The following is a 15,630-nucleotide window of genomic DNA, read 5'->3' as shown; positions in this document are numbered from 1 at the left end:
TCTGAATAAGTCTGTTTACAGTCAGGTTAATGATTTCAAATTAACTCTTAAAAGTAACCTTCACTCACCTCAAAGGTTAAAAAACTATTTGTTTTATGACAAGCCACGTAAATACTTCTAAGCAATTCTGTCTTGATACACAGAACATTAATCCTATTTTCCTTTTCCCTTATTCTTTGGAGAAATGCTGTGTGATGAGGGTTCAATAAAAATGATTCCTCAAATCTTCCCACTCCATCCTTTGCCACATACAACAACTCTCATAGTCTCACAGTGTAATTCTTCTTTGTCAGTTCTGGCAGGATTGTAGAGTGAGATCTTGAATATACTTTCAAAAGCACAAAACATAAGCTAATCAAATATTTTAAAATCACCATGAGGTAAGCTGTAAAGATGCAAAGTGTCAGCAACCTTTGTTAGGGTTCATACACACACTTACCTCATGGTAAATGAGAACAAATATGTGGTAAGGCTCCTGAAGCTCCTAGAGCAGAGCAGATCAGGTACCTCGGGTCTGGTGCCAGCTTCTCTAGGATTTGGGTCTAGAGGGAATGTTCTTTTATTTTTAGCTCCCCTATTTCAAATGACCCTCAAACCTGGCCTGGGATCATTTGTTCTGAATTTTCACAATTTCATGCTCAGTATAAGCTGTTTAGTCTTTTCCCTGTTGAACAACAGTGTGGGAAAGGTGGCTGAGGAATTTTTGCTGCAAGAGTTGTAGTAGGGATGCATTTGTTTTGGCAGTGCCTCCAAAAACCTCCTATATTAAGATGTCTTTTAAAAGAACTGCTGAGTGTACTTGGAAAATGGGCTGTTCCTTGCAGTGGTGAGATCTCTGGGGCAGAAGCTGGTAGCTCTCCAGGGATGCTGTACCAGACCAATTTTTTCTTTCTCATCTTGACAACGTAAATGTATGGGACAAAATTCAGCAAAAGTGGGAGAAGGGAGGTAGTCCTTGCTGAGACTGCGGGTACCACAACCACTTTACAGACAGGACCCTTTTTCCATGTTACCAGTTGAAAGATGCTGATTCCACAAACAGCATTTCTCAAAACACTCCATTTCTCAGCTCCCAGCTCTGTGCTCACCCTCTGCTGGGCCTTCTAAAATCTGTCTACATAGCACATGTAGCACACATGCTCTCATCTGCTGGCCTTTCCTCTGGGACAGTACGAAAGAAGCCTGCTTGAGTTCAAGAAGCATTTGGACAACACTCTCAAGGCACATGGTGTGATTCTTGGGGTGTCCTGTGCAGGACCAGGAGTTGGACTCGATGATCCTGATGAGTCCCTTCCAACTCCACATATTCTATGATTCTATGAAGCCTTTCACAGAACAATTTCACTTATGCTGCTACTTCCCACATAATTTCTGACATCTGGAGAACTCAGTTTTTAGAGCTCACTGGCCTCATTTTTCTTAAGGATTACACTTGCTCCTGGCCTCATTTTTCTTAAGGATTACACTTGCTCCATCCAGGTGGTGCTCTGGTCATCTTCAAGCCCTCTTAGAAAGCTCATGAGAAACAAGGAACTTAATAAACTTGGCCCAACCCATCTCTCCTATTCTCATCTTATCAGAGGAGAATTCTGGTGCAGTAGAAATCGTAGAGCTGCTATCTCATTCCTAACACATATATGTGCCTTGAACACATTACACCACATTCCCTATCATTTAATGTTGATTGGTTTTAGTTTCTAAATTTTACGGGTGCACATTTTTTATGTTATCTCTTCTGGTTTTGATTGTTTGGGTTTTTTCACTGACAAGATGTGGAAACAGTAAAAGCCAAGTCCTGATACATGAGAAGGTGCTCTGGTTGTCAGCATTGGGACGAAGAAATCTAGCATTTTGCTCTGGCCTAATCTAAAGGCCACAGGGTGTTCCCTTGGAAAAATGAAGTTGGAAGGGACCTGATGTTTCAGTTCTTTGTGTATTGAACATCCAGCTAAGGGAGGACAACATTCCTGTTCCCTAGAGAGCAGTTAAAACAGATGCTGAAAGTCCCTGAAGGAGAGTTGCTCTCTGAACCCTGCAGATCATGACCAGCTGAGAAACAAAGAACTGAGGGAGATTTATCGTGACCAAGAAAACAATTTCTGAAGACAAGGACCTGCCCAGTTACCCTAGGGGTATGTCGTTTGGCAGTGCCACAGCAGCAGCTGCTGCTGTACTGCAGTGCAGCCTTTATGTGGCAGCAGAGCCCAGCTCTGCTTCAGGCCACCACAACAGGCAGCCACAGGCAAGGGGCCAAACTCGAGCAGGACTACTTCAGGGCAACACTGTGGAGGGGTTACAGGTCACTATTTTAAGCACCAAATCAGTTAAGACCATTCTTCTAACAACAAGACAGCCTATACAATGGTGTTTTAAATAATGGTGGCAGAAGCTTCAGGTCCTTCTATGAGAGATTCAATATTAGCAGGAGCAGAATGTAGTCAGTGCTAACCAGGGAGCAAACAGGTCCCTAGTGACCGTATGGAGGGCATGTAAGGACAAGATCCTCCAAAAATCTCAGTCTTCAACTGAGTTAGCTCATTCGGATGGCATGGCAAGGGTGTGAAAGCTAAGCCATTCAGATTAGCCACTGCCTACTCCATCACATAATTCCTATCTCCTTATCTCAACACACCATACCAAATTCATGGCCTTGCAGCTTCCAGATGTATTTGAGAAACCTAGTTTCTAAATGTTACTAAGGAAACAAAGCTGTTTGTCCAACTGCAGCTAAATCTACATGACCATTACTAACTCATACTCCAGTCTGTGCCTGATTTTGCAGTCCCATTGCTCGAGCCAGACCAAGCCCGATGCCGACATTCCACACGCAGAGCCAGAAGTGCAGTGTAAGCCTGCTTTCCTCTGAGTTTTCTTGCCTGAAAATCCACTGGCCAGGAAAGCCTCTTGGCCAAAGTTACTGATCCAGCCTATAGCAACATTTGGCTTCATCATCATCTTGAGCCCCAAGACAATGTTATAGTACAAGCACAGGATAAGGAATGGCAGCTGCTAAGAGAAAAACATTGCATGATCTACACTTGGAAAACATTTCCAAATACTGTTTCAAAGTGAGTAAATACTAAGTGATCTTTTTAAATTCAGTAGTAAACAAATTAAAAAATGCTTTTGGATTAAAATCAGCTAAACTATTTGCCACATTTGTATAAAGTAAATAATATAGCTTAACCCTGCACTGATTCAGTTACTACACTTATAGCATTATCTATTTCTTTAGGCATCAAAAAAAATATCAAAGCTGACTTTTTGAAACATAACGATTTCAGCATCCCTTCTTGTATGAAAAAAAGCAGCCAAGGAATTTTAAACCTTTTTGGTTTTAAAGAATTAGACTAAATTTCCAATGTAGGCTGAATTCTAAAATCAAATTGTCTTGAAACGTAAAATGTACCAGGAACATTTAGGGGAAAAAATAGCTTCTATAAACTCAAGATTTAATTTTATTTAGAATATAAAAATCATAGAAACCAGGTTTTCACAATTACAGTGCTAAAAATTCTATTACATTAATGAAATAATAATAATAATAATAATAATAATAATAATAATAATAAAGACTGAAGTAAGAAAATAGGTAGGGATTTAAAATGTCACAGTCTGACATTTTCCATAATAAAAGACCAAAAGTTGAAGGTGGTATTAGTGGCAGCAATAATTTTGAGTCTCCAAAGAGAGTTCATTAAACAATCTTCGCTGACATCTAAATCTATGTAAAAAGCAAAGGCATGGAAAGAAAACTGAATGACTTTCAGAATCTTAGACTTCCAATTAGGAAAACCTTACCAAGAAGAGACAGAAAAGTACTTTGATCAGAGTCGGAATGGAGGATCTGTTTGCAGATGTTAATTGAAATAAATTGTGCAAAAACACCAAGGAAGGGAAATGTTTTCCTAGAAGTGAATTCCTTATTGGTTAAAGACTGTGCATTCATTTTCTTTTGGGCCTTTTCCAAGGAGATGTGCCAAATATGATAACAAACACTGAAAATGGGTAACAGCTAGGATCTAACAATCACAATGTGATCAGAGCAGAGATGGTGAACTATTAAGCACAGCAAAACAACAAGCAAAACAAAGGTTTCTACCTGAAGCAAATCTGAATTTGAAAACAAGATAACGAGAATGAAATCTGACTTGCAAGTTTGCAGCCTACAGTAATAGAGAGTATGAATTACAGACCAAGAAAGAAACAGGCTTCTGATCTCACAGGGGCAAAGTACAGAAGGGGAGAACACAGTTCAGGGTAGGAACATTGCACTGTATCTAAGCAAAGCTCCTCTGAAAGTAAATTTGAAAATGATCTGATAACTTTTCAAAATTGAAATGTATGTTTACATTTACCTTTACTGACATTTGCTCCATACTGTTTTCTCTTAAGCAAGTGAAGATGCAGGAAGTGTTCAAACCAATTTGCTGAAGAGCTCAATGACTCACTGAGGAGTTATGCTATACAACAACCAATGTAGGAATTCAAAGCCTGCCACAAGTCCCCAAAATACTGTCAGGCTTTTCAGTTTTAACATCGAGGACATTTTCACAACAGCAAGAAAGATCTGCATTTGTAATATACTCCTGACTCTCCTAAAGTGAGACTGCTGCACTAATAACAACCCTTTACACTCAATTCATTACTTTTCCTCTCAGCAACAAAGTTTGTGTCTTTATCATTTTTATATATATATATATATATACACATATATATATATACATATATATCCCTCTCTCATTACAACAACTTGCCCTATCCCTAAGGCAGGACCTTATGCACCATTTCGCTGAACAAATGCCTTCCTTTTAAGGCAGCAGGCAGCAACTGAAACCAAGGAGCAGAAACACCAACTCAGAGCACTCCTGGGGGCTCAGAAGAGGCACAGGGAAGCTGTGCATGATGTTTCCTTTTGCCTATCCCCAAACTGACTCAACATCTTAGTTTACAAATGTCACGCATAGCTTAAGCAGACAACTTTCAACACACAGTCAAATGCACATGTTTTTAACAGAATTGCTCTGGAGAGTCACAGCTTGGATGTTTGAGGACCATGTGCTGCACGCCCACAAATTAGACAAGTTCAGGAATAGTATTTTTTTACCTATTTAAAAACACTGGATAAAAATCAGACCATTTTTAGTGTAATGTTGGAGAAGCTTCCAGGAGCTTATATATCAAGGAATTATCATGCAGATACCACAACCATTATTCAACAAAAAATTGGCAGCATCTACAGTATGAACCCAAGGTTTCTGAAGGGAGAGGGGAGTTTTAAAAATTTATCAGAATGGCCTGGACACACATGAACTTTCTCTGACACATTTATCATTTAATTTTCCTTTAAATGGGACTGGCAAGCTCTTTGACTAATGCAATGAACCAGAGATATGTTACAAAAGGTTTAATAAGGAGTTCTCTATAATTTTCCAGTTGTGTCAGCACAATGAGTCTGACTGTGTCCAGAAAGATGCATCTCTCAAACACAATCCAGACCTTCCACAGTCAGTTCCTTGGCACCCTCCATAGCCACCAGGTCCTGGCTTATGACTCTCAGCTCACAAGGGTCTCTCTGCCACAAAGGTGTGCTGCTGTCTATAGCTCTCTCATCCTGCAGCTGCAAGAGAGGCAGTACCAGACGAACGAGTCCATGGCCTCTGGCTGTCATCTGGGAAGGACGTTTACACTGCAACAATCCCTATAGCAGTTGAAACAACAGCTGAGCACACCTAGCCTTCATCCAGCTAAGGTGTAGTACATTCAGTTTATGCCTTCAAAGGTATGAGTAAAGAAGTTTCAGAGCTCACTTTTCCTTCACAGAATCACAGAATTGTTAAGGTTGGGAAAGATAAGATAAGATTATCGAGACCAACCATTAACCCAGTACCACCGAGTTCACCACCAAACCACATCCCCAGGTGCCACATCCACATGCCTTTTGAACACTTCCAGGGATGGTGGTTCCACCACTTCCCTGGGCAGCCTGTTTCAATAACTGACAACTTGACCATCCTTGCAGCGAAGAAATTTTTCCTAATATCGTATCTAAATCTCACCTGGTACAACTTGAGGCCATTTCCTCTTGCCCCATCTCTTGTTACTTGGGAGAAGAGACCAACACCCACCTCACAACAACCTCCTTTCAGGTAGTTTTAGAGAGTGATAAAGTCTCCCCTGAGCCTCCTTTTCTCCAGGCTAAATACCCTCAGCTCCCTCAGCCGCTCCTCATAAGACCTGTGCTCCAGACCCTTCACCAGTTTCACTGCCCTTCTCTGGACACACTCCAGCACCTCAACATCCTTCCTGTTGAGGCTGTTAAAAACCAGTAATAAACCAATCACTTCTTGCACTTTGTGTTACATCTGGAGCAACATCATGAAGAGAGTTGGATCCCATTCATCTGGAAATAAGTTTTTACCCTTTTGTTGAGCTTTGAAATTAATTTTATCCGCCTTTAATCAGTGATTCTATTTAGGCATAATGATGTTCCCAACTTGTTATACTTCAAATTAAATATTTTTCTTATGGTATTCACCGAACTAGAATCAGTACAGTAAAATCCAGCTGTGCCACAGAACCACAAACTGGAGTAGGTCAGCAGGAACCTTTGGAGATCATCTGGTCCAACTTTCTGCTCTAAGGAGGGTTATCTACAGCAGGTTGCCTGGGGCCACGTCCAATGGGGTTTTGAACACCTCCAAGAATAGAGGCACCACAACCTCTCTGGGCAACCTGTGCCAGTGCTTGACCACTCATTGAGTAAAAAAGTTTCTACTTGTGCTTACATGGAATTTTTCATATATCAGTTTGTGCCAGTTGTCTCTTGTCCTGCCACTGGATACCAGTGAGAAGAGTCTCGCTCCATATCCTTTAATTCCCCTATCAGGTACTTATACATGTGGACAAGATCACTCCCCAGGCTGTACAACCCCAGCTCTCTCAGCCTCTCCTCACATATCACAGGCTCTATTTGTTAATCATCTTTGTGGTTTTTTGTTGGACTCAATCCAGTACATCCATATCCCTCCTGTACTGAGGAGCCTAACACTGGATCCAGCACTCCAGGTGTGCCTCACCAGTGCTAAGCAGATGGGAAGGATCACCTCCCCAGACCTGCTGGCAGCATTTCTCAAAGTGCAGCCCAGGAGGGCTTTGCCATAAGAACACCCTCCTAGCTCATGTCCACCAGAACTTCGCTGTTTTTCCAGCCAGTGGGCCCCAAGCTGTCTGAGTGCATGGGGTTATTCCTTCCCAGGCACTGGACTTTGCATTTCCCTTTGTCAGCCTTCACTGTATTCCTGTTTGCCCACTCCTCCAGCCTGCCCAGATCCCTCTGAATGGCACTACACACTTGTGGTAAATCAACCACTCCTTCTACTTTGGTATCATCTGCCAATGTGGGAAGAGTGCACTCTGTCTTAACACCAAGGTCATTGATGAAGCTAGTAAAAGGTACTGGAGCAAGCATTCACCCCCAGAGCACCCCACCAGAGACTGGTGTCCAGCTGGACTTTGTGCCATTGCTCATAACTCTCAAAGCTTAACACTTCAGCCAATTTTCAGTCCACCTCACTGTCCACTTATCTATTCCGTACATCACCAGTTTCTCAAGGAGGATTTTATGAGAGACACTGTTAAAAGCCTCACTAAAGTCAAGGCATACAACATCCACTGCTCTTCCCTCCACCTCCAAGGCAGTCCTCTCATTGTAGAAGGCTATTAGGTTGATTGAGCATGAACTGACCAACCTAGTAACAGCACTTTATAAATCCATGCTGTCTACTCCCAGTAACCTCTTTGTCCTTCATATATTTAAAAACAGTTTCCAGGATTATTTGCTCCACCACCTTCTCAGAGATTGAGATGAGTCTGGCTGGCCTGTAGTTTCCCAGATGCTATTTCTTGCCTTTCTTGAAGACAGGAAGGAATCTTCCTTGCTCTCAGTCCTTGGGAACCTCCCCAGTTGATACAACTTTTCAAGGAGTTGAGAGTGGACTCATAATGACATTGGTCAATGATGCATTCCATCATGTCCCATGGACTTCTGCTCATCTGATTTGATCAAATATTCCCTGTCCTGATTCTCCTTCACAGAGGGTAAGTTTTCATTACTCAAGACTTTCTCACTAGTCCCAGATGCCTTGGATTCCTGAACACAAGTCTCATCAGTACAGATCAAGGCAAAGAAGGCATTAAGTGTCTTAGCCTTTTTCATGCCCTTTGTGACCTGGTCCTCTGCCCTATTCAGGGGTGGGCCCATGTTTCCTCTTGTCTTCCTTTCATTACTAATGTGCCTGCAGAAGGCCTTCTTGCCTCCCTTCACATTTGCTGCCAGATTCAATTCCAGTTGTACTTTGGCTTTGCAACTCCATCCCTGCATGCTTGGACATTCCTCTGTATTTGCACAATGAATGCTTCCCATATAGAGCTACATGAGTTTACAACAAAATTCTTTTTTAAAAAGAGGAAAGAAGAGAACCAGACATTTCAACTTTTCATTCCAATTCTGGGGTCTTCAGTTCTACTTACCCGACCTGTAGCGCTCATCCCGTGACCCTGAGGACCTGCGACGGTGATATCGAGAGGAAGAGGACGGAGTAACAGGAGTTCGACGTTCTTGTGGTAATGCCTGGTCCACTCCTGCAATAATAAAAGAAACCAAACAGCTCATTCTGATTGAATTTTTGAAGATTTATAGTGAGGGGGAGTTCAGCATACACTAGAAGCAGAAAATGAACATTCAGTGCCTAGAGTGCGTCACGTGAAAACACACTACTTGCCTCTGGTCAGCTTTTCTGGTGTGGTTATTTTCCTGATTGTCTTTAAGGAACCATTTTTCCAGGAAAATGGACAGGATAAGAAGAGCACAGAGACAGTAAGCTTGGAGATATTTTTTTTCCCCCAGACAGATGACTTTTCATTAAGCAGTATTTAGGAAATATTTTAATGAGCTAATAAAGGCAGATGCCATTGCAATGTATATTGAAACCTTCCTGCCCATTGGTTCATAAGAAAACTTAGCCAGTGTGTATCATCTAAAACCTCATCTGGTTGGATGATATCAGCTGGTGACAACACAATACTAACCTGTGGAAACTAGTTCCTGTGGGAATTATAGTAATACATATAGGCATTTTTAGCTATCAAGGCCAGAAAGTAAACAATAACTGCACCAAACCAGGCTGAAAATACCAACATGTTCCAGCAAAATAACAGAAGTAGCCTTGTAATACATATACCTGCAGCATCTCAGTATGCTGGGCCTAAATATCAGTATTTTTAGATTGAAACCTTTTATTCATCCCTTTCTCATAGTGAATTTGCTTTATTTTTTAACAGTATTTTCTTGAAGGCTTCTTAAAATTACAGTAGTGGTATAACAACAGCATCACAGATAAACACTTCTAGAAACTGATGTTCCTAGGCAACTTCCAGAGAAGAGTGAAGGCAATTACTTACACAGGAAAATTCAAACAAACAACAGGAAAAGAAAGTAAATCTGCATCTGCAATAGTGGCATAATATGGTACCCTGCTTTCTTCCAGAGAAGAACCTGAGGAGACAAGCCCAGTAAACAATGCATTCAGGTTTGAGCTAACAAAGCACAGGGCCTTGGGCACTGTGATGCACAGGGGTAAAGAACAAGAAGTGCCTGAAAAAAAAATTGATGCTCTCTTATGGGTTTTTTTGCCTTTAAGAAGCAGTTACACACTGTAACTGTAAGAACAGAAGTAAAATTGGCCTCTTGCGCTTAGGGATCAAATGGATGACTAATAATTTGAAATTGGATTCAACAAAACAATGCATGTAAATATGTTCATATTTTTCAATTAAAACACAATGTAAAATCTCTTCACTACTGTTTCTGAACTATTCAATGCCAGCTTATTTGAGAGGATAAGAGTTTACATTTGTGGAAACAATAATTTTTATGTAGAATACAGATCAAGCAAAAATGCTGTGATGACTTCAATCACTCTCAGTTAGGTTTCAACAGGCTCTTTAAAAAGCATATTTAAAAAAAAAAAAAGTTGGCATTGTATGCTTAGTTCTTTGTGAAAACAAACTGCACTCAAAATCCAGTTTCTCTCTTAAATCTTTGCAATATCAGCAATGTCAAGTCTGCTTTGATTTTGTGGAAAAATGGCTGGTTGGCTAAAAAACATACTTGGAGTAAAATCTCATAGGCGCCTAAAAGACAGAATGAAACCATAAATTTTCTTCTACTCAGATTGTGATTAATAATTCACACTCTTAAATCAAATAACGTCTTCATTTAACTCCTCTGTCTCCACATACAGTACTGTGTAATTTCTCTTGCCCTTGTATTCTCTAAGGCAGGTGAACCTGACTTCTGAATCACTGAAATAATGAAAAGAAATACTTTCTCCTCATTTTTATATTCAGAATTTTTCCTTCTTTATTTGGTCACCCTGAAAATGAATAATACACAGTTAATAATAAAATTAATTTTGATTGAAATTTTTCCAAAAATTATCTTTCAGTCTGTATGAGGTGTTAAGCATCATTATTCATCTCAGTCCCTATCCACATTGTCAGAAATGAAACAATCTCTAGAAATCACACATATTTACAAAAATCCTAAAAAACGCACCCAAAAATTGCAGACCTAACGCTGCTGCTGTGTGACAGAGGTTTTGTGAAAAAAAGCAGTGCCACGCTTCCCGTGGCAAATGATTTGTGTAGGGCAATGGCATGTGGAGAAAAACAAAGATAATTGAGGTGTTGCCACTTTGCTACAACACTGTGATGATACAGGAAAAGGGGATTAACTGCATCTTTCAAACAACAATAGGCTTTAGAAATTAAAGAAGAGAAATTAAAGAAAACTAAAGAAAAGAAAGTAAAGAAAACTAGAGAAGGAGAAATTAAATTCTCAGGAAAAGCATCAGTTTCAGAGGTGCACGGCTGCTGCAGGAGGGAGATTTTTCAGGCAGACCTGAAAGCCACTGGATAAAATATGTTCAAGCCTGTGGTTTCCTTTTCCTGGCCTAGTGTTTGTGAGACACCTCAAGTGTCTCAGTCTCTTCTTCTGCAGCTCTGGGAAATGCAAAAAGATCTTTTTCCAGGTGTGAAAAAGACAGTGCACATAAAGTGACATCAAATGCTTCCCCTGCTGTGGCAGAAGACAGCAGGACACCCAACTGGTCTGGCAGCACTGCCGCCCACAGTGCTCCCTGACACTGTCAAGGGCTCTTCCCTTCTCCAGCTCACCATGGATGTCATGTTGCTTCTTGTTCTTACTAAAGAAACACAATTCTCTCATCTAATGCTAAAACTGAGACACTTCAGCTAGTTTACTTTGCATTCATGTGTTTGTTCTTTTAAGTAAATCAGTTGTGACCCAATTGGTAATATAGATTTTCTTCATAGAGTCAGGAAAGAGAGAGCCCCAACATCCTGCACCAGTAGTCATTTAAAACTAGTAGCCATAGAAAACTAGAAGAGAATAAGAAAATGTCTTCTGCATTTATGAGCTGTGGGGGTTATTTGATGGCTTTACTTCCCAGTTTCCCATATATACAAAAACAATGACTAAACCTCTACTTGTATGGAGCAGGACGTGAACTCAGCTCACTGATACCACCAGTTAACCACGAGGAAGTTAATGCTGCACTAAAATACTGAGAAGAAACTCTCCATCAGCCACCTGTGGGGAGACCTCTTCATACTACGTTCCTTTAATGTGCAAAACCAGAAAGCACTGCCCGACTTTGGAGAGAGAGCAAGAAACTGGATGACAGTTCCCTGCTGAAGGGGTTGGAGCAGGAATTAGCTGGAATCGCCTGGACTCACAGCTTGGCTTCCCGTGCACCCGCTCCCTCACACCGCACCAGTGACGGTGTGAAACAAAGTGCACAATAGGAAAACCTACACGCTGCCATTCCTGAGCGATGGGTGGGAGTAAAAGCCATGCAGAATAATGAGTACCATGAAATCAGTGAAGTGTTGCCATAAATAGCGAAGCGGTGTTAACAGCCGAATTGTTCACCTCCATGAAGGCTCTGGCGGTATAGTGCAGTAACAAGCATCTTTTTTTTTTTTCCACTTTGACTTCTGAACATAACTAAACCCCCAAAATTGATGGCTTTCACAGTCAGCACAAGGGTCTGTGAGTTAAGTGCTAATGTTTGTTCTAGTGCAGCTTCGCCCAGATGCATTTGTGAATCGGTGGAAGCGGTGGCATAATGGGCTTTGAGAATCTGTACTTGGATCAATTCCTAAATTTCAGGAGACAGTAGAGCAATGAATGGCTTTTCTAAAAGAAAGGATAGTGTCACACCAGTATCCTGTGTGCAGACGCAATCGCAGTCACTGTCAAACTGGCATCATTCTTAATAATACCATGGTCTACTTAGCACTAGTGATTGACTTGTCACAAGCCACAAAGAATTTTAGCAAAATACATATGCCTGGAACACAGATGCTTTATATGAAAGGCTGAGAAATCAGCCTTTACAGTCATCACATTTCACATAAGCATCAACAGGTGCACTAGAGCAAATAGCCACATTCTTAATACAAGTTAATGCTGCTAATGCAGGATCCAGCTTGCAGATTAAGACACCTATATTTGGGTGTCTACAAGAAGGTGCTTAAACTAAGCTCCCATTATGAAAAACAGAGACCTAGACCAGGACTCAGAATTCTAAACAAAGGTGTCCAACTTATTTTCAAATGTTGTGGGCTATGACACTTGGCTTGACCAGAATGGCATATTATCCCCTTTAAGTCTTGTTTTACGTGTGCTTGCTCTGTGCAGATGCCTCCTGTACTACAGGAAATCCTGAACACCTATCTTCAGGCAACTACATAAGCCCAGTGAAGCCTTGAGAGCTATGCAGGTGGTCATTGTAGGTATCTGCTTTTGAATAAACTGAAAAGCTCTCTGGGTTTCATCAACTGAATTAACTGTGTCTCTTCACATAAGAATGGAAGCTTAAATATAAGGTTCATAGGCAGACAACTTAATGCAGATATATCAATCCACAAATCCTAATCTGCAAGCTGGGTCCTGTCTTGACTGTATTTAGCTGAAAATGCAAGAGCCTCAGTAAAGCTATTTAAGCAATACTACTGCAATCTGGATAGCTTTAACTGCATGGAAGGTACAGAACTGTCAGCTGGAATCAGGTTTCACCTCCTTTTCCTTTTTTTTTGCCTTCACCTCTTTGTTATTCCCTTCTTTATTATTTCTTTTTTAGCTAAATTGCAGTGCTATGGGCTGATAGTGTGGCAATAGCTGCATTGCCCTCTCCAACAGAGGACAATTGTTTCCTTAATGACAGCTGACATGCTGCTTTGATATATCTCTTATTCCTAGGTCTGTGTGAAATTTTTGAATCTAAAAATATCTAAAAGCTGAAATGTCGAATTGACAAGAAATAGAAGGAAGGTATTCTTAGACACAGGTTACATTTATTGTTCTAAAACTAACTTACAGTGTGTGCCCCCCAGGAGAGAGAGCTGTAGGATAAACTCAACAACTCCAGGGCCAGTGGGAAGGAAGGCAAACAGTGTTTGCAGTGCAGTTTTAAGAAGTGGTATTTACCTTCTCTTCACGGTATTTCCTGAGCTTCTATGCAATGGTTGATGGCTCAGCTTTAAAAGCAAAACCAGGTGGTGAACACATCGTGTATTTTGTAAACCGGTTAAATGTCACACCATCCCCATGGAACTTCTTGCTTAGAATGGTATTTCACTCTTCCCATCAAATGTACAAGTAAGTAACGAATTTACTGGATAAGCCAAAGGAGATTTAAAATGCAATACTTCTAACCAAAGACATCCAGGAAAGTGGAGACACTTTCTGCTAGATAAATCTGGAAAAACTGGAATTTCTGATTAGATTTGTTTAATTTACAATTTTTCCTTCACAGATGAGCTTACTCCTGTACTTGGTCCTGATTTCAAACAAACTACAAACTTCAAACTGATCATCTTTCCTTATTACAATCTCAATTTTGCCTTCCAGCATTTCCTTGCAAGCTTTAGCTTTCAGTTCAAGCTTAGTATGGATATCATGGGCTTCTTTTTTCTCTCCTTTATCTCAGTGACAGCGGACATAACGTTACAGCTCCAATTCACATGTGATGTTTGATTTCCATTGTTCTTTAGACAGTCACACAGCTTCAGTGTACCATCTGAAGATTCTTTCAGGAGAAGGCCACCTGTTCACACAGCAAACACATTCACCAATGGGCTGGTCAACTCATATTGCAGACAAATTTGGGCAGCATTGTGAATCCCAGCAATTTTTCATTTTGACAGTGGCACCCAGCTCTTCAAACACCTCCACAGGCTCTACCTCCACTGCCCCAGCCCTCAGTGAAGCACTTCCTTTCTACCCTCCATCACTCACCTCTGACTGAGCCATCTTTTCTCACCCATTTGTCAAGATTTTTAAACCAACACTTTCATGTTTCCCCCTATGCTCTTGTGTTCAGCAGGTGGTGTCCATTACCATTCAACAGATATTTTACTGGAAATCTTCAAATTCTTTGAAAAACACCCCAACTCTGATGTGCACTAAAAATATCCTCCCAGACAAAAAATATCATGCTGAGTGCTGAAACCACTACCTGCATTGCTAACTGATTTCATCATGTACTCATTTCTTCCCTTACAGCTTTTTTTTGGCCTTATTATTAAGGTGAAAAGTGAAGAAAGGTATTTTTTTTGCTCTGTGTTTGAACAAAGTTTAGTATTATGAGGTTATGGTGCAGGATAGAAAACAGAGATGCCCAAAAAATAAAGAACGATAAAATGGTAACTGGGTTCTCAGCTGCAAAGTGGCAAAGCGAAAGCAGTAACCAGTTCTCAGATGCTTTCTGTGCCTTCCTATTTAACCAAACTATGCTCTGCAAAGCATCCACCAGTTCAAACCAAAACTCTTCTTTAAACCCAAAACTTACTAAGCATTTGTCTACATGCCATAGTTTCTCGTCTGTGAAACATCTGCCACACTGTTTCCATGTGTTGTCCAATGCATACACCTTTCAATGAGATGAGATACATGCTCTCAACACATATACATGCTCTGAAATGCCCCAGCATGGTTATTCCTTGATAAGATCTTCAAGAATTACTAAGGCAGATGTGATAGGAACACTTGTTAGCATTAATAAAATGAATACATGAGGGTATTTTTTCAGTTCCAGAATCAACCTTTGTTTAAACATTTCTTTGCAATCTAAATAATGTTGCAATCCAAATAATGTCTGTGGAAGAGAAAATGAAATTGTAATCACCAAGTTTACTTGGAGTGCCCAAAGGGTTAGCAGCAGAAATAGCTGAAAGCAAATGCATGCATGCAAACACATAGAAAAGTATACAAATGTATGCACACACTACAGATATATTAATATATGTGTCATGCTAATGACAGAGGCTACGGAAATTGGTTCCTGTAATTCTAGAGAAAATTGTTCCTTCATAAGGTAAAGGGATTTCTGTGCAAATGTGTTATCTTCTCTGCACTGTGTATCTTGAAATGTCCCCAAGCTGGTGCTGTTGGGGCTCCAGCAGCAGGAGGTGCAGCGATCTGTCTCTAGGCCTGTGAAAGGAGCAGCAGGCGCCTTTTAAGCACTGCATCTCACAGATTTA

The 15,630-nt window shown here is 40.6% G+C and overlaps 1 protein-coding gene across 5 annotated transcripts in view; it reads right to left on the bottom strand.

Moving 5' to 3' along the window:
- DIP2C (disco interacting protein 2 homolog C) overlaps positions 1 to 15,630 on the bottom strand; it is a 309,433-nt gene that overhangs the window by 121,814 nt on the left and 171,989 nt on the right. For all 5 annotated transcript variants that reach the window (XM_032685205.1, XM_032685183.1, XM_032685196.1 and 2 more), the window contains one exon: positions 8,533 to 8,643. In XM_032685205.1, the coding sequence (XP_032541096.1) occupies positions 8,533 to 8,643 (111 nt within the window). The remainder of the gene's footprint in view (positions 1 to 8,532; positions 8,644 to 15,630) is intronic.

This window comes from Chiroxiphia lanceolata, chromosome 1, assembly GCF_009829145.1.
Source record: "Chiroxiphia lanceolata isolate bChiLan1 chromosome 1, bChiLan1.pri, whole genome shotgun sequence".
NCBI lineage: Eukaryota > Metazoa > Chordata > Aves > Passeriformes > Pipridae > Chiroxiphia > Chiroxiphia lanceolata.
Note: the sequence above shows the minus strand (reverse complement) of the source record. Positions and strands in the feature narration are given on the sequence as shown.